Source organism: Piliocolobus tephrosceles, chromosome 6 (genome assembly GCF_002776525.5).
Source record: "Piliocolobus tephrosceles isolate RC106 chromosome 6, ASM277652v3, whole genome shotgun sequence".
NCBI lineage: Eukaryota > Metazoa > Chordata > Mammalia > Primates > Cercopithecidae > Piliocolobus > Piliocolobus tephrosceles.
The window spans coordinates 14,446,417-14,466,068 of record NC_045439.1 but is presented as its reverse complement, the minus strand read 5'-3'; the positions used below and the strand labels follow the sequence as shown (position 1 = coordinate 14,466,068).

The following is a 19,652-nucleotide window of genomic DNA, read 5'->3' as shown; positions in this document are numbered from 1 at the left end:
TGACTGTAGGAATGAAAGGGGGATGAGTTATGATAGCACTCTAACAGTTAATAAATACCAGGTGTTATTACTGTTAAGTAAGGGCTCACACCACCGTAATCTGGTTTGTACATCTGAGTTACTCATACAACAAGTATTTACTGAATAGCTATTAAACTCTGTAATATATGCTATGCGATAGGTAGAAAATGAATGGGCCCATTCCTACCTCCCAGTGACTTTACATTTCATTGAGTGGGAAACAGTATAGGATATGTCAACAAATACCTGTACCCTAAATTAAAATATAAGTGCCCTCAAACTACAAGACTCAAACTAAGTATTATGCAAGTTTAAAGGAAAAACACCACACCCGGAAGGTTTGTTTTTGGATATGACAAGTGGGGTGCTAAATAAAGCACCTTTTAGGAAGAAATGGAATTGAAGAATAGGCAAGATTCACAGAACAACTTGCTGGGGATCAGGTTCACTCTTCAGGCAGAAGAAGGCATATGAAAAGAAAAAGCAGAAGAAAAAGAAATCGGAAAACAGTGGCTCTATCTGAGAAAGTGAGTAACACAGTTTGGCTGGATGTAGCTGACAATGTGAAAAAAGGCTAAGGTGGTAGGATCCTGGGACCATCCTTGAGTCAAGACCAGTTTTTGAAAAAAGGAGTAACAAGATCACAGCTCTAATATAAGGAAGGTTATTCTGGAAGTTATTATGAAAAATAAACGAAAAGTGCAGAGACTAGAAACTATTTTAATTAAGAGAAAATAAGGGCTTGAAAAGTGCAAAAAAAGAGTGAGAATATAGAACGTTACAGCGTTTCTGCCAAAGTGAAACATACAGCCAAATGATCACTCATTGTTTTAATCCCCGTTTTAAACAAGTTTTCCAGCTGAGTCTGAAGGTATAATAATACACTCTGCAAAGGTGGGGTAGGGGTTAATTCTCAGGAATATTGACTCTACTGGCCTATAATCTCTTTGCAGACAGATAGAAACTATTATCTCATTTTATCTCCCTTTGGGTCATAAATAGCAAAAAGATAAATAAAAAGATGCATATACAACTAATAGGAATACAAATGGACACAATTTTTTGTAAAATAATTTGGCAGTATAATCTCAGAACTTTAAAAATGTTTCTTGATCTAGAAGTGCCGTTTCTCAAAACTTAACAAGGATATAATCTGTCATCAACAAAAAATTCATGTCTTGGGATATGACAACACTCAGTGATTTTGAAAAGTTGTAACATAATAAATGACTGGGTTAATCATGGCAAATCCAAATAATGGCATATTATGTAGCCATAAAATATTGCAAACATACATGGCTTAACATGTACTGACATTCATATTATTGATAGAAACAGGTTACAAAACTGTATATTATAATCTCAGTTTTGCTTTAAAAAGGTTTTATAATATATACACACAGACATGAAAGTATAAAAAGGCGGTCGGGCGCGGTGGCTCAAGCCTGTAATCCCAGCACTTTGGGAGGCCGAGACGGGTGGATCACGAGGTCAGGAGATTGAGACCATCCTGGCTAACATGGTGAAACTCCGTCTCTACTAAAAAAATACAAAAAACTAGCCGGGAGAAGTGGCGGGCGCCTGTAGTCCCAGCTACTCGGGAGGCTGAGGCAGGAGAATGGCGTGAACCCGGGAGGCGGAGCTTGCAGTGAGCTGAGATCCGGCCACTGCACTCCAGCCTGGGCGACAGAGCGAGACTCCGTCTCAAAAAAAAAAAAAAAAAAGAATACAAAGGCACACAAAAAGATTATCTCTGGGCATGTGGGGCTCTGTGTGATTTTCCTAAACATGAAAAATATAACCTTTCTATAACTAAAAAAAAAAAAAGAAAGAAAGAAAAAATTTTATTGAGAGAAATAAAAATCTAAAGTATATAAACAGGGACCGGGTCATGCAAGAGTGCTAATAAACCTAGTTAATTCTTCATACTGACCTTGGTCTCTACTTTGCTACTTCCTTTACTCTCTTCCTTCTAATATCCACACCCTATTCAACTTTAAATCATTTGATGAAAAATAAAACCACATGAATAGTTATTTGGGAGTTGGACAGAGCCAATTAAAATCAGTCAGAATTTCAAACTGTACTCCTAAAATGGTATGATAAGAGGCAATGATCTAGGGTGATGGACAAGACACACAGAGTTTGAATGCCAGATCTGCTTAAGAGTCACAGCCTCAGCCGGGCGCGGTGGCTCAAGCCTGTAATCCCAGCACTTTGGGAGGCCGAGATGGGTGGATCACGAGGTCAGGAGTTCGAGACCATCCTGGCTAACACGCTGAAACCCCATCTCTACTAAAAATACAAAAAACTAGCCGGGCGAGGTGGCGGGCGCCTGTAGTCCCAGCTACTCGGGAGGCTGAGGCAGGAGAATGGCGTAAACCCAGGAGGCGGAGCTTGCAGTGAGCTGAGATCCAGCCACTGCACTCCAGCCTGGGCGACAGAGCGAGACTCCGTCTCAAAAAAAAAAAAAAAAAAAAAAAAAAAGAGTCACAGCCTCAAGTGTGAAACCCCCACACACTGTTTGTGCCTACCTTGAGCAGGTTATTAAATCTCTTTACCTTCAGTTTCTTCATCCATAAAACACAGATAATGAAGTTTGCAAGGATGAGCTAACATACAAAAAATACTTACTGAGTCTGATATTTAAGAAGTGTTCAGTTAAAGTTAATGCAAAAAAATGAAAAAATTACCTTGCATTTTCCATTGCATTAGAGGATGAAACTAGCTTTTCCTCCAATACTGTGACTTTCTTTCTTAGTTTAGCCTCTCTATCTTCTGCAGCCAAAGCTTCACGGGTATAAGAATCTTCTGATTCTAAAAGATGATTACGCAATCTCTCTAGCTCCTGGTTTGACCGAAATTCTTTGTCACGTAAACGTTGAACCTGTAGAGAACATTATTTTTCTTCTACAAAATGCTCCCTTACCCCACTACAAACCATTGTCATCAAATCTTTTTCCCATTATTGAAGTGTATTAATTATATACCAATTTCTTATACTGCAAAATGTATTTATGCTAGGAAAAAAATATCTTGAAATCATCTTGAATATGCATCTGGAAGCTTTACTTCGCAAAATTTAATTCCCTGTGGAAAATGGAATTATAAAATTCATTCTGTATAAAGTACTCTTTGTGACAGGCCACTTTTTCAGCAAATCTCATTTTTTTCATACTGTATGGGTGGGCAATTTTTCTTATATCTGAGATATGCCATGGTTTTCACTTTTGAAGACTGAAATAAAATGCACCATGGGAGATTAAAATTTTACTACTGCACAGCAGAGGAAGACTAAGAAAAATCACTTAAGAGAGAAATTCATTTTCATTGGTCATCTTTCCAGTTCTCTTAATAGTTATTAAACTTGTTGATTCATAATTCCTTTAAAGTGAAAGTATACCTCATTCTGTAGGGCAGTATTTTCCATTTGTTTTTGTTTCAGGGCCAACATGACTTGGTCTCTCTCCTGTTGAAACACAACTGTCTTCTCCTGCATTGATTTAACTGCGTTTAAAAGCTGATTTAACTCTCCAGTCTTGCCCTTTTGGAAAGAAAAAATTTTAGCTTTAAAAACACACACACACATATTTTAAAAGGGACATTTTCTTAATTAAATTATTAAGTCATTTAATTTTTAAGTTGGGCACTGGCAAATGAAGTTAAATCACTTTGTAGCTTATGCCGGGCAGCATGTAGTGTTCAAGAAGTGCTAGTCGAATATTTTGTTTTGCCTATCATCTCTTTTCAAAATTTCTGTCACTAAAAGGATAGAAATCACAGCAAAAAGGCACTACCAAACAAGCCCTACACAGCACCCTATACACCACCGAACAAGCCCTACACAGCACCCTATACACCACCGAACAAGCCCTACACAGCACCCTATACACTAACGAACAAGCCCTACACAGCACCCTATACACTAACGAACAAGCCCTACACAGCACCATCATATAGTACAGTATAGTATATAGTGTAACAGGAAATCCCCAATAATTCTTTCTAAAATGAATTGTACATAAAAATTTAAATATTATCAAAAGTTATATATAGTATATAGTATAACAGGAAATCCTCAATAATTCTTACTAAAATGAACTGCATATAAAAATTTAAATATTATCAAAAGCTACTGGCACTATCCATATAACTGCTATGACCTCCTGTTATATATGGCTGAATAAACAAATAAGGTCAAAACATACCCAAAGTCACATCAGTGACAGAACTGGGATTAGAATATTTACTGAGCCTATTATGAGAAAAGTATTACCCATAGCTAATACTTTTCAAATTCCAGGTTGTGACTAATCAATTCAGAAAAATCAATTTAATGAGTCATTCAGCACATTTTCTTATTATTTTTCAAAAATTTCTAACCGAATGTGCTACCTGAATAGCACATTCTTTTTTTTTTTCTCTCTTTTTCTTTTTTGTTGAGACACAGTCTTGTTCTGTCACCCTGGCTAGAGTGTAATGGCGTGATCTCAGCTCACTGCAACTTCTGCCTCCCGGGTTCAAGTGATTCTCCTGCCTCAGCCTCCTGAGTAGCCGGGACTGCCCACCACCATGCCTGGCTCATTTTTTGGACTTTATTTAGTAGAGATGGGGTTTCACTATGTTGGTCAGGCTGGTCTCAAACTCCTGACCTCAGGTGATCCACCCACCTTGGCCTCCCAAACTGCTGTGATTTCAGGCGTAAGCCACCGCGCCCAGCCAGCACATTCTTTTTCAAACAGGTATCACACGTAATAAGAGCACTTTCTGGTTCCTGAAACTTTTCAGTTACACACACACACACTCTTACTGTGTCACGACGTAAAATGTATTTTTTACTGCAGACGGTTAAAGATGTATGTGTGTTTCACAGTGCTTTCCTTATATATAAGAATCTCTAAAATGTTAACAGCTACTGAAATATACTTAAAATTTGATTAAATTGAAGTGACTTCAAAATTCTCTCGACACACTTGTTTTCTAAAGAAAAATATTAAGTACTACTTAGTAATCTGTAAAAAATTAATGTACTACCAAAAGTATTTGGAAGTATCTAACAATTTGAGGGAGAATTTCCAGATGTCTCTGAGGAAAATTTATTTAGAATGAATCACACCTTGAAATAAATATTTCTAAATGAACAAATGCACAGTCCTCTTCAAAGACAATATAAATGAAATAACATTAAAAAAAAGTCTCCTCCACCCCCAACTTACTTCTACAATACTCCATCCAGAACATACCTGTTCTTTCTCTTTCAATAGCTGTTCAAAAGCAAGAGCCTTCTCCTTCATTGAGTGGCACTCAAACTCTTTTTCTCGCAGCATCATAGAAAACTTCATGTTAGTCTCTTGTAACGCTTGATATTCTGTTTCCTTTCCCTTGGATGTTTCCACTATTTTTTCATTTTCTCCTTTTAGTTTGCCAATGTCCATCTCTAGAATTAATATTCTCTCCTTCAGGTTTGTTACTGCCTGCCTCAAAAGTTCGTTTTCATTTACTTTGTTAGTGAAGTTTTCATTGGAAGAAAGTAGTTGATCACTTTTGGCTTTGATTAAGAGGTCTTTTTCCTTAAGTAACTTTTGCAAAACATCTTGTTTCTCCTTTAGCTGCTTGATTTCTGAATCGGTTTGTTCGTGTTCTTTTCTTTCTAGCTCTGAGGTGGCAGCAATCGAATCAGATAATCTGTGATTATTTTCCTGGAGAGTTCTAATTGTTGCATCTTTTTCCTGTAGTGATTTTCTTAGCTCTTCTACCTCTTGCTGAAGCAATTCAGAAGACTCACTCAATACATCAGACTTACTTGCTCTAAGAGACTCTGCAGACTGGGGAGTAAGCAATGATGCAGAAGACAGCTGGGGTGAAATAATATCAAGTTTTCCTAAAAGAAGATCCTTGGTATTGCAAAGCTGCCCAATGCTGTGCTGAACTTGTGCTAATTCCTGCCCAAAATTTTTGAGTTTGGTTTCATTCTGCTCGTAACTTTGGATCAGGCCAGTATAGTCCACTTGTAATTTAGAATTATTATCACTGTCAACCAAAACCTGTGCCTGAAGTTGGTGAAGCTCTTCCTGAAGCTGGGCTGACTCGTGTTGCATATTTTGTACCGTGGTCATCACCTGCTGCTTCCACTCTTCCATCTTCTTGACTTGCTGTTTTAACTTGTCACGTTCCTGTAGAAGCTCCTCAAATTGATTACTATTAACACCTCCAGCCTCATTACCAGTGCTGGATGTTTGTAAAACTGCCAATAAAGTCTGACATTTCTGACTTAGAGCATCTATTTCAATGTCTTTTTCTCGAATGATACGTGACAAATTCTGAATAGTTTCTCTAAACATATCTTGGCCACTACTTTCAAATCTAGTAGACAATTTTTTATTTTCATCTTGCAGTTTGATGAGAGCTGCTTCCTTGGCAGCAATGATATCCATCATTTTGTGATATTCTGTTTTTAAATGGCTATTTTCCCTAGTCTTCTCATTCAAAACAGCGAATACCTTTTCTCTTTCCATAGCATAAGCCTGCAGTTGCTGTTGAAGGTAAACAACATCTTGAGTATAGGAAGTTGAAGAAATTCTAGCATGAAGAGCTTGTATCTCCAAGTCTTTCTGCTGAATAATCTGAGTTAGTTTACCAACTTCATCTTTGGATAACTGATCAATCTGTTTAGTTAAAGATATATTCTTTTCATTTAGAAGTTTAATCTCCAGTTCTCGCTCCTTTATTCCTTTCACTAATCTTTCCGTTTCAGCTTTAGATAAATCATGCTTTTCACTTCCATTTTCTATATTAAGGCTCTGAACTTTTGTTTCTTGAAAAATATCAGAGTTATCTGTTTGAATGTCCTGTCTTTCTTCATGCAACTGGGTTTTGATTTGTTCGATTGTTTTTTGCAAACTCTTAATTTCCTCATCTTTCTCTAAAAAGAGCTGGGTGTGTGTGGCGTTCATTTGCTCATGCTGGTATCTAAACTCATCCATTTCCTTCTTTTGCTCTTGTAAAGACTGAAGTAGTTGCATCTTACTCTGGTTTTGATCTTCAATTATCTTTTGATGATGTTTAATTTCCTCTTCAAGATGATCCTTGATCATGTTCAGTTGAGACACCTCAGATGCTAGTTCAGCAACACTATCAAGGGTTTTAGGGTCAGTCACAGGTGCGGTTCGACTCTGCTGTTCCCTGAGTCGTTCCAATTCTTCTTGCAGATGATTATTTTCTTCTTTCATGGATCCAAGACTTCGGTCCTTTTCCTCTATGGTCTGTCTTAAAATTTCATTTTTTCTTAAGGCTTGAGAATATTTATCCAATTCCTCCTGCAGCTTTGAACTTCTTTCTTGAAGCTTTTCAATAAAAATTTCTTTCTCCTTTATAAGTTGTGCCAACTGCCTCTGCTCTTCTAAACTAGATGACAAAATGTCCTTAGTTTCTTTATGGTCAGTATCCATTTGTTCAATATTCTTTTTGAGTTCTGCTATTTCCATGTCTTTCTTTTGACTGAGTTTAATTAAATGCTCATGTTCCAGCTGTAAGGGAGAGGTATTCAAATTACGTGCATTTGACAGTTCTTCAATGGTTTTCTCATACTTGTTTGCTTCTTCCAATAGCCTCTTTTTAGCCCGACACAATTCTGCTTCTATCTCTCCTTTTTCCATTTTTAGAGTCTCCACAATAGTGTTTTTTTCCAGAGAAAGCTGATTGTTACCAGCAAGAGATTCTTCTAACTGATGCCTCACATCTTCACATGCTAAAACTAACTTTTCATTCTCCATTTTGACATCAAAAGCAACTTTCTTTAAATTTTCATTGAGCTGCTCTAATTCTGAAAGATTTTGCTTTAAGTTTCTAACTTCAGCTTCTCTTTCTTTAAGTAAGGTATCCTTAAAATTACTATTAGAGTCTTGATTTAGAGACTGAGTTAACTCATTCCTTATTCTAGAAAGCTCCTCCTCATTTTCTCTAATACGCTCCTTAAGTTCTAAATTCTCCTTCTGGATGCTTACATTACTTTCTTGTGATTTATTTAGCTGATCTACTAAATTTCCTACTTTGTCCTCAAGTTTCTGCTTGGTTAAATGTAAATCATTTAGAGCCACTTCACTTTGAAGTAGCTTTTCTTTCTGTACATCTAAGTCTTTAGTAATGTCTATTTTATCATCTTCAAGTTGATGAACTCTCTTTTTTTCATCATTTAGATCTTTTTTCAGTTTACTGATGATGCTATCTACTTCATTTTGTTGCTTTGATAGCTGATCTTTTATCAAAATCATGTGCTGAAAGAAAAATTTGCATGGTGACTTTACAACATGTTCTCATTTTACTACTTAAAGAAAATTTTATAAAATCTCATACATACTACAAGAATAATTCTCAGATATTTCCAATCCTTCTTCAAAACATTGTTTTTCTATCAAAACACCCACTGCAAAATTACTTATTACTATTTTACAGCAAATCCATCTTGCCATTTTTTTTTTTTTTTTTTTTTTTGAGACGGAGTTTTGCTCTTGTTGCCCAGGCTGGAGTGCAATGGCATGATCTTGGCTCACTGGAACCTCCGCCTCCCAGGTTCAAGCAATTCTCCTGCCTCAACCTCCCGAGTAGCTGGGATTACAGGCATGTGCCACTACACCCGGCTAATTTTGTATTTTTAGTAGAAACGGGGTTTCTCCATGTTGGTCAGGCTGGTCTCAAACTCCTGAGCTCAGGTGATCTGCCTGCCTAGGACTCCCAAAGTGCTGGGATTACAGGCATGAGCCACCACACCCAGCCCCATCTTGTCATTTTTTAAAGCATTTTAGGGATAAGAATTTAAAATCAAAGATGGTAAATAGTATTTTTCTTGTTTTTTTGAGACGGATTCGCTCTGTTGCCCAGGCTGGAGTGCAGTGGCATGATCTCAGCTCACTGCAACCTCTGCCTCCTGGATTCAAGCAATTCTCTGCCTCAGCCTCCTCAATAGCTGGGATTACAGGCACCTGCCACCATGCCCAGCTAATTTTTTGTATTTTTAGTAGAGACGGGGTTTCACCATCTTGACCAGGCTGATCTTGAACTCCTGACCTCGTGATCCACCCGTCTCCACCGCCCAAAGTGCTAGGATTACAGGCGTGAACCACCCCGCCAGGCATGTTGTTTATTTTTAACTCTACACTAGAGTAAGAGTCAACAAACTACAGCGATTGGCCAACTCAGGGATGCTGCCTGTTTTGTAAATAAAATTTTACTGAAAAATGGTCATACTCATTTGTTGATATCACAACAGAGTTGAGTAGACTGAGACTATATGGCCTACAAGGCCAACGATATTTACTATCTAGCACTTTACCAAAGAGGTTTGTCAATCTCTATGAACTAAAATATTAATTAAATCAAACCCATCATTTCTGCATGTTAATCTAGTCTTTAGTCTACTTAGTAGAATGTGCTGCCTCACTGTATTTAATACATTGTTACCTTTGTAGCTTCTTGATTCTGTCTGTCCAATTCTTCTATCTCAGCTATCAGTGTTTCCTTTTCACTAATACTCTGATTGAGTTCTTGTTCCTTTGCCTCCAAATTAAGTCTTAAGTCATGTAATTCTGAATCCAAACTTATGTCTCTTGTAGCTGTACTTTTAATTACTTCATATTCATTGTTCAATTTTAAAAGTGACATCTGAAGTTCTTCCTGAAATGATAAAAGGAAAAAAGCAACATATACTTTCAATTGGAGACACCAAAAGATTAAAAATATACATAGAAGCAAAACTTGGGAATCTATTTCAAGTGCTCTATTTGGAAACAGTACTGAACTCAGTAATTGTATGTAAAATTCAACAAACCACATCCTTCATTCATGTGCAATTTTACTTGTAGCTTCAAGCAAAACATTTCTACAACCCTAGACAGATGCAACGACTCTAAGTTTGTCCTCCAGCGCCAAGTTCTTCTTTACAAAAAACATTCCCATTTGAGAGCCTCTCCTATCCTGGTCCACTGTGGCTACCCTTTATCCATCCCCTGGCCCCATGCACCGTACATACATACTTTTCAAAATGTCCCCAAGTCTTTCTGCCTTCCTCACTTCCATTCTCTAACATCCAGTCATCAACAGCCTCAGACTAAATAAAAACATAAAAAAATCAACGCTCCTTCACCCAAACGTTTAGCCTCTCTAATTAGAAAATAAAAGGTTTCTTTTCTCTTACTAAAGGAGTTTCCTTTATTACTTTTGCTTCTGTCAGAACATGGAACTTTTTCTTGACCCAAGAAATAATCCTCCTTCCTTCCTTTACCTTCTAACCTGAGCATGGACTAGGTTCCCCTCTGTCACACCTGACATTCCTAAAGATAGTATATTTTATAGTCTACTATAAAATATAGTAGACATTTTGTAGTCTACTATCTGGTATTTAATGCTTTCTCCAAAATCTCAGAAGTGGGACAGTTCTCTATGCTTCAACATTATTTCAGTCTCTAGTTATAATGTTTGTAATAAACTATATATTAAAGCCTTCTTTCATTGACAGATTTTTAAACATCAAACCCATATGGAATCTACTTTAAATAAGAGTTTTGAACCAGGCGTGATGGCATTTATCTATAGTTCCAGGAGGCTACTTAGGTGGCTGAGGCAGAAGGATTACTTGAGCCAAGGAGTTCAAGGCTATAGTGCACTATGATCATGCCGTGATCAGCCACAGTACTCTAACCTGGGCAACACAGCAAGACTCTCTCTCTCTAAAAAATAAAATTAAAAAAAATAAGAATCTCAAATTCCTTCAAATAAACAGCTTAATATAAACCTTATAAAAGAAACTCAACATCACTATGGAGAGTTAGTTGAAAAAACAGAGATCTGATAAAAGCTATACTAGAGCATCTGTATCACAATTCTTATTTCCTTCCAATTCAAAAATTTATTCTGACTACAGCTGAAAGATGGAAACAGCATTCTCTTAAATCTTTCTAAAGTTATCTGTTCAAATTAGGAGAACCACAAAAATTTTCTTCAGGTGGATCTTAAAAGTGCAGACAGGCCGGGCGCGGTGGCTCAAGCCTGTAATCCCAGCACTTTGGGAGGCCGAGACGGGTGGATCACGAGGTCAGGAGATCGAGACCATCCTGGCTAACATGGTGAAACCCCGTCTCTACTAAAAATACAAAAACTAGCTGGGCGAGGTGGCGGGCGCCTGTAGTCTCAGCTACTCGGGAGGCTGAGGCAGGAGAATGGCTAAACCCGGGAGGCGGAGCTTGCAGTGAGCTGAGATCCGGCCACTGCACTCCAGTCCGGGCGACAGAGCGAGACTCCGCCTCAAAAAAAAAAAAAAAAAAAAAAAAAAAAAAAAGTGCAGACAGACTCATAGGTACTTTACAAAAAAATTATTTAGTGTTTTTTTGTAGATATGGTGTCTCACTATGTTGCCCAGGCTGGTCTCAAACTCCTGGCCTCGAGCAATCATCCCACCTTGGCCTCCCAAAGTGCTGAGATTACAGCATAAGTCACCACACTCGGCCCTCACAGGCACTTTTGGTATTCTTAATCAGTAAGCAGACACAATTCATGGACTACTTAACATCAAAAGAAAGGAGAAACAGCTATCAGAACTAGCTACTGAAACCAAACACATCATGAAAAGGTTACAGGTCCTACCAGATAAGTGCAGAGAGTTCTGCCAACTACAAACTACTAGGTCAGTCAGGTAAAGAGCAGAATACAATGGAAGCAAAAACAGGAAAGATAAAATATATATAATATAGTAATTTTTAAAATGATGGGGAGATACTGCTAGCACATAGTGGGTAGAAAGAGTGGCAACAAAAATCCCACAATACACAGGGTAGCGCACACAACTAAGAATTTTCCTGCTTAAATGCCAATAGCAGTCCCTTTGAGAAACACTGCATATATACTAATGTGGAAAGATGTTGGAAATATGGTATGCAAAAAGGGTATTTATAATAAGCTGAGATTTGTATTTTTTAAAGCTACTGATATATACAATCATACATGCATAGACATAGTCCAGAAAGAAACACTAGAAAATGGTAACAGAGACTGCCTCTGGGAAAGAGGCCAAGCCACAGAGGTACAAAAGATACTCTACTTGTACTGTCCGAAGGTTTTCAGTATGTATGTTTTCTGGACACATATATCAGAAAATATGCATCACTTTTTAAAATTAAGAATTTAAATTAAGACACTGGTCTTTAACTTAATAATACTAGCTTACAACTCTTCTATATTTAAGCACCTGCCTTAGCCAATAAATTTCCCCCAAGTAGTTCAAACATAAAAACTCTTCTAAATACCTTTCCCTTTCAGAATCTTATTCCTTCCTGCTATGAACACATAAAATAAAGACCTTCTTTCTACCACTGAAACTGTTGCTCTGTACCCCTATAAAGACCTTCTTTTGCCAGGTGTGGCGGTTCATGCCTATAATCCCAACACTTTGGGAGGCTGAGGTAGGCAGATCACCTGAGGTCGGGAGTTCGAGACCAGCCTGACCAACATGGAGAAACCCCATCTCTACTAAAAATACAAAATTAGCTGGGTGTGATGGCTGGCGCCTGTAATCCCAGCTACTCAGGAGGCTGAGGCAGGAGAATCGCTTCAACCCGGGAGGTGGAGGTTGCGGTGAGCCGAGATTGCGCCATTGCACTCCAGCCTGGGCAACAAGAGTTAAACTCCATCTCATAAAAAAAAAAAAATTAACTTCTTTCTACCACTGAAACTATCGCTCTGTATGCCTCACCACTAAGAAAGTATTGTCCACCAAAATGGACACATTCTGAAGCACATAAGCAGCCTATACAGTTATTACAGTATGCCACTCCAGACCTCCTGACCTACCTGTGTATGCTGTCAGGACATCATCAGAAACCAAAACAGAACCTCCACCTATCTTTTCTACTTGTTTCTGTGTGCCTACTAGCTTACTTCTAAATATGAACTCAAGCCAGCCACTTATACTCTGAACTTTGCCCAGGTACTTCCACCTAGCCTGACAAGCATCAATGAGATCAGCTTTATTCTAAGGACTTGAGCTCAATTACTCAATATTCCATTTGGATATCAACTGGCCTTTGGCTGTGAACTACAACACACAACATTTTAATTCTACCCCCATTTTTATAGCACCAACCTTTTCTTGACTCAGCAATGACTTCTCTTTTTCTAAAACTTCGATATGCATTTTAAGTTTCAGATTGTCTTCAGCAAGACTGTTATCCTACAAAAATATTAAAGCAGTGTTTTCAGGTAACAAGAACTTTCCAGTTTATAAAAAAGCAGGCAATCTATACAATTGTGTGTTTCTATTCAGTATTTCTTTAATGATATGTAATAATTATAAGAATGCAATACTTAGCCGGGCACGGTGGCTCATGCCTGTAACCCCAGCACTTTGGGAGGCTGAGGCAGGCGGATCACAAGGTCAGGAGATCAAGATCATCCTAACAAAGTGAAACCCTGTCTCTACTAAAAATACAAAAAATTAACCGGGCGCGGTGGCACGCTCCTGTCGTCCCAACTACTTGGGAGGCTGAGGGAGGAGAATCGCTTGACCCCAGGAGGCAGAGGTTGCAGTGAGCCGAGATTGCGACTCCAGCCTGGGTGACAAGCAAAAAGGCTCCATCTCAAAAATAAATTTTAAAAAAAAGAATGCAACACTTATAAGAGTGTGTAAAATGAATGAAACCAGTCATGCATTTTCGACACTCTTACAGAAGACTTCCTTATTATGCTTGAAAAAATATAAAAATATATTTACAAAATAACCTCTAATTATTAGAAAAAGAAATAACTCTTTGAATCTCTTAAGGAAAATTAAAACTCATTTCGCACTTGGTATAGGATCTGTCTGCTTCCACTGTCTCTACGCACATAACATTTGTCAAAATTAATTTACCTGGTTTAAACTACTCAATCTCATTATTTCATTTTCGGCATCTGTAAAAACAGCAAATGAACCTGACATTAAAATTATTTAGAGTAACCTATTATCTTCAATATTAAACTCAGAAATGTAACCCAATTAAAACAAAGTATGTATCTAAGCACCAATGGCAAAAGCAGTAACAGTTCTGAGTGAAACACGTATTTGTATTCCTGTTTTGTCATATCAAATAAATCATAATGTAAATGCCAGTTAAAAACCACATTAAAATCCAATTCTATGGATAAGTATAAGAAAAAATTAAAATTGTATTGTGGATGAGTCGTAAGTTATTGCCTTGATAAAAATGCTAATGACAACCAAGTTTCAACATGAATTGATTAGTTTGAGAAGCAGGAAATAGTACATGGTTTAAGATTGGAGGAAAACAATTTAAAAGTAATATTTTATTATATATATTTATACCACCACAATACCATAATCTCTCAATTATCTAACGTGATTTAGATGTGAATGCTGAGAAAAAGACCGTTCAATCTGTTATTACAGACAGATCCATAAATAGAAGAGATACACAAAAAAACATAGCTGAAATCATTGATTTGACATTCACTCAGGAAATATTTAGCATTTACTATGAGGCCAGGTGCTAGACAAAAAGCTGGAAAAACCTAGCCTTTGCTCTCGAAGAGCTTACAACTTAGAGAGGAAGAAAAATTAGTAAGCACAGGATTATAACATAGTATGACAGAGCAAGCACGGGATGCTACGAGAACAAACAGGGTAAACACCTAATCCAGACTAGGAGGAGCAAATAGGGCCAAGAAGTGGCAGTGCTGGGTACTTCTCAGTGGAGGTTAATACCTGCACTGAATCAATATACTGAGAGTCGGCTAAAAGAGCCATAGAGACACTCCACACAGAGAAAGCAGAAAATGCAAGGGTAACAGAGTGAAGAGGCAACATTGCTCGTTTAAGGAGCTACAGAAAATTCAATATGGCTCAAGTTTAGAATGCAGGAGCATGGGAATAGTTGAAACTGAAGAGGTAGGCTGGGCGTGGTGGCTCAAGCCTGTAATCCCAGCACTTTGGGAGGCCGAGACGGGCGGATCACGAGGTCAGGAGTTCGAGACCATTCTGGCTAACATGGTGAAACCCCGTCTCTACTAAAAAATACAAAAAACTAGCCGGGCGAGGTGGCTGGCGTCTGTAGTCCCAGCTACTCGGGAGGCTGAGGCAGGAGAATGGCGTAAACCCGGGAGGCGGAGCTTGCAGTGAGCTGAGATCCGGCCACTGCACTCCAGCCCGGGCGACAGAGCGAGACTCCGTCTCAAAAAAAAAAAAAAAAAAAGAGGTAGGCAGGAACTAGATCATGAGAGACATTATCATGTCTAAGAAATTTAAACATCATCCCGAAGTTCACAGGGAGCTATAAAGTACTAAAAGCAGGGGAGTAACCTGCTTTGCATTTCTGACATTATTCTGGCTGCAGAATGAAAAAAAATAGATTGAAGGAATCGTGGAGAACAGAGAATTTTAAAAGCTAACTCTTCAGCTGGGGGAGTGGCTCACGCCTATAATCCCAGCACTTTGGGTGATGGAGGTGGGTGGATCATAAGGTCAAGAGATCAAGACCATCCTGGCCAACATGGTGAAACCCCATCTCTACGAAAAATAGAAAAATTGGCAGGGCATGGTGGTACATGCCTGTAGTTCCAGCTACTTGGGAGGCTGAGGGAGGAGAATCACTTGAACCCAGGAGGTGGAGGTTGCAGTGAACCGAGATCATGCCACTGCACTCCAGTCTGAGCTACAGAGCGAGACTCCATCTCAAAAAAACAACAAAAAAAAGCTAACTCTTCAACATCTACTATCGGCTAGACACTAACCTAAAGAGTGGCAGATAGTAACTCATATAATCCTCATTACTAAAACTACAAGGAAGATACCATTATTATCCCAACCCTATAGATGAAACAACCAACGCATAGAGATGTTAACCTGTCCAACGTCAGCTAATTAGTGATAGAGCTTGATTCCAAACCAGTCATGTCCTTAACCATTATGCTGTTCTGCTCCATTCAGAGAGCTGCCATAGTTAACATAGGCAAAAAGCAATTATGACTGGCTGAAGTAATTCTGTGGAAATGGAAATAGAAAAAAGAGGAAGGACTAAGGCAGTGGGTTTTTCAGGCAAATAAACTCATCTGGATCATCCAATATGATAAATAAGTAAATGTATTATTCTTACATAAGTAAATTTATTTTTTAAATAAGTAAACATTTTTTAAAACGTAAGTACAATTACTTTAAAATGTATTTTATTTACTGGTGTTTGGCCTATTTCATTTAGTACTAATTTTTTGTAACACAGAATACTGGTATAGTAACTAAATATCATCATGAGCATAGAAAATGGTGGAAGACCTATGGCTCTAAGCACTCAGGGCTTTGTTTGGATATAGGAGATCATTTCAAACAGGTAATAACTGACTTTGAAGAAGAAAGGCTGTATTCCCTAACTGGAGGATATGGGCTGTGATGAGTTACAGAAAGTATAGCAATACTTAATCCTTTTTAACAGGAAATTCCTATTTGTAATCTATTAACTCTTACACTGAATCCAAACCACACAATTCTACCCAAATGATATACAGTCATTCCCAGGAATATGCCATTTTCACTAAGTATTCAGTTAGTGAAGCATCTGTCTCTAAAAACAACTACTATGCAATGAAACAGCAATCTGAAATAAGTTCCAAAGACTGTATACCAGACAGTGCTTGTTGTAGTCTGAACACTTCTTCCACTGATGCCCTCTGGGCAAGAATTCTTTCCTTTTCTGTCACAGTATCACTTTGCTTCACAGCAGAAGGCTGCAATTTACTACATTCCAATTTCAAGTTTTCACATTCTTCCATTATTTGTCTCTTTTCCACATTTAGCTGTTCTTGTTCTCTCTTCAAGGTATCTCTGTCATTTTCTGCAGAAGATAATTTTTTATTTATATCTTTTATTTTATCCTCAAGTTCTTCCATTTTTTTGGTCGACTCCACTTTTTCTGTTTGTAGAACTTGAATAGTTTTTTGCATCTCATAAATTTTAGAGAGATCAGTTTCTACAACTCCAGAGACACCTAGAACATAAACACAAAACAAGGACATCAAAAGTCAAGTACCAAGAAATAAACGGCTTGCTATATACAACTAAGAGATTTAAGACAGTTCAGAATTTGGAAAACTTAAAAGTTAAATTACTATAATAAACTAAGTGTTTTAAAATAAATAAGTTGGGAGAAAATCTGGGAATCAACTACATAAAGGCCTATGTCTCTTAGTTTGAAAGAAAGTGACAATATCTCTAATCATTTGTTACCAAAGTATTATCACCAAATAATGCAAAGATATCTATAAATTATAACTATTTACCACAAAGGCAAAAAAGACGTTTCCATTTTCACAGAAACTTTTTTATTTTTGAGATAGAGTCTCACTCTGTTGCCCAGGCTGGAGGGCAGTGGTGCCATCTCAGCTCAATGCAACCTCTGCCTCCTGGGCTCAAGTGATCCTCCCACCTCACCCTCCCGAGTAGCTGGGACCACAGGTGAGCACCACTACGTCTGCTAATTTTTGTATTTTTAGTAGATACGGGGTTTTGCCACGTTGGCCAGGCTGGTCTCAAACTCCTGGCCTCAAGTGATCCACACACCTTGGCTTCCCATAATGCTGGGGTTATAGCCATAAGCCACCACTCTCAGCCACAGAATCTTAAAAGTAGAGGTGCCATTACAAATTTCTGGCAGATAAGCAGAACTAGTCATTTACTCTTCTTTATAACTTAGTGCAAGTTTACAGCACTATCCTGGTCTTAGAATGCTAGGTCTATCATTTAATTATGTCATCTAATACGTTAAATTAATACAACTATCAACTGGCCAGGCGCAGTGGCTCATGCCTATAATCCTAGCACTTTGGGAGGCTGAGGCAGGTGGACCACCCGAGGTCAGGAGTTTGAGAACAGCCTGGCCAACATGGCGAAACCCTATCTCTACTAAAAATACAAAAATTAGCTGGGCATGGTGGCGGGTACCTGTAATCCCAGCTACTTGGGAGGCTGAGGCAGGAGAATCACTTGAACCTGGGGGGGCGGAGGTTGCAGTGAGCAGAGATCGCGCCAGTGCACTCCAGCCTGGGCAACAGAGGGAGACTCTATCTCAAAAAAAAAAGAAAGAAAGAAAACGAATAACCTTGTTGTAACAGATTTTCAAGTTCTTCAATTCGTTCTTCATAGTCACTTAATTCTTCTCGATGTCGTCGACTCATTTCTGTCAATTTCTGTTGGTGTGCATTCTGCAGTACTGACATTTCATGTTGATGGTCATCAATTTCCTGACTTCGGTTCTGTTTTAGTTCCTTAAAAAATAAAAACAAACTTATTCACATTTATAATCAATAAATTTATATAAGCTATATATTTAACTGTTGTCCAAAAGTCTGCGTTATTAAAAAGAATTCTCAGAACATGTTAAGGCTGAAAAGAATTTAAACACAGACCCAAAATTAGGACAATTCTGAACAACTTCACCCTTTCCTTTCCTAGATCTCAAAAACAGTTTTTCTACTTCTAATGAGGGAACATCAGCAAGAAAAGGCTGAAACAAATGATGAGTAAAAATGTCTTTTCCTTAATATCTGTGACCAAGAACTTCTCCTTTTCCTAATGACACATTCCACCAATACCAGTGTCACCCCCTGACCAATCTGTACCTGCTGTTCCACTACTTCCACCCTCTCACTCAGCCTTTCCTTTCACCAGGAAAGGAATTCCCAAACTGTCAACCTGGCGCCTTCCTACCCAAGTTGAGCCCACTGTGTCTCTCACAGGAACCTGGATCTCGAGCTGAGTCCATCAACTAGGGAAACTGGTTTGACGGGAAGCACCAGTGCAGGTGCCCTCTCAAGAGTCTGTCCACTGGGTCCCGCCACCCAGATTCCTAACACTCTTCCCACTCCTATCCACCATGAGGCCAAAATATTCAACTCCTCCTTCAATCTTGCGGATGGACTACTGTCGGTTCTTCCAGTAAATCCTGTTTTGCTTTGCTTGGCTAGAGATGGTTTTTGCTGCTTGTAACCAAAAATCCTAATCTATGGAAAAATTGATGCTCTTATGGGAAAAAAAAAAAAAAAAAAACCCTAATCTGTAAATTAACTTCTTACTTAAGTGTCAGTACTGGGCTAAGAGTTTTACATTTAAACCTCAAAACAATCCTACAAGATAGGTATTATGACAGTCTCTATTAATAATAAAACAGAAGTAACTTGCCCAAACTTAGCATAGCATGTAAATAATATAGCTAGGATTCAAACACAGGTCTGATCCGGATTCTGTCCACTCTAGTATTGGAATAATAACGAACCCAAAACTAAAAATTCTATATCTGACAATAATTTTAACAATAAAAATAATGCCGGGCGCGGTGGCTCAAGCCTGTAATCCCAGCACTTTGGGAGGCGGAGACGGGCGGATCACGAGGTCAGGAGATCGAGACCATCCTGGCTAACACGGTGAAACTCCGTCTCTACTAAAAAAAAAAACTAGCCGGGCGAGGTGGCGGGCACTTGTGGTCCCAGCTGCTCGGGAGGCTGAGGCAGGAGAATGGTGTGAACCCAGGAGGCGGAGCTTGCAGTGAGCTGAGATCCGGCCACTGCACTCCAGCCTGGGCGACAGAGCAAGACTCCGTCTCAAA

General features: G+C 38.5%; 1 protein-coding gene across 2 annotated transcripts in view; it reads right to left on the bottom strand.

The window, feature by feature from the left end:
* Window positions 1-19,652, bottom strand: part of TRIP11 (thyroid hormone receptor interactor 11) — a 73,786-nt gene that overhangs the window by 30,879 nt on the left and 23,255 nt on the right. For both annotated transcript variants that reach the window (XM_023205487.2, XM_023205486.2), the window contains exons 6-13: window positions 18,150-18,315; window positions 16,677-17,039; window positions 13,916-13,956; window positions 13,151-13,237; window positions 9,478-9,690; window positions 5,265-8,294; window positions 3,425-3,565; window positions 2,715-2,908 (exon numbers count right to left, since the gene is read on the bottom strand). In XM_023205487.2, coding sequence (XP_023061255.1) covers window positions 2,715-2,908; window positions 3,425-3,565; window positions 5,265-8,294; window positions 9,478-9,690; window positions 13,151-13,237; window positions 13,916-13,956; window positions 16,677-17,039; window positions 18,150-18,315 — 4,235 coding nt within the window. The remainder of the gene's footprint in view (window positions 1-2,714; window positions 2,909-3,424; window positions 3,566-5,264; window positions 8,295-9,477; window positions 9,691-13,150; window positions 13,238-13,915; window positions 13,957-16,676; window positions 17,040-18,149; window positions 18,316-19,652) is intronic.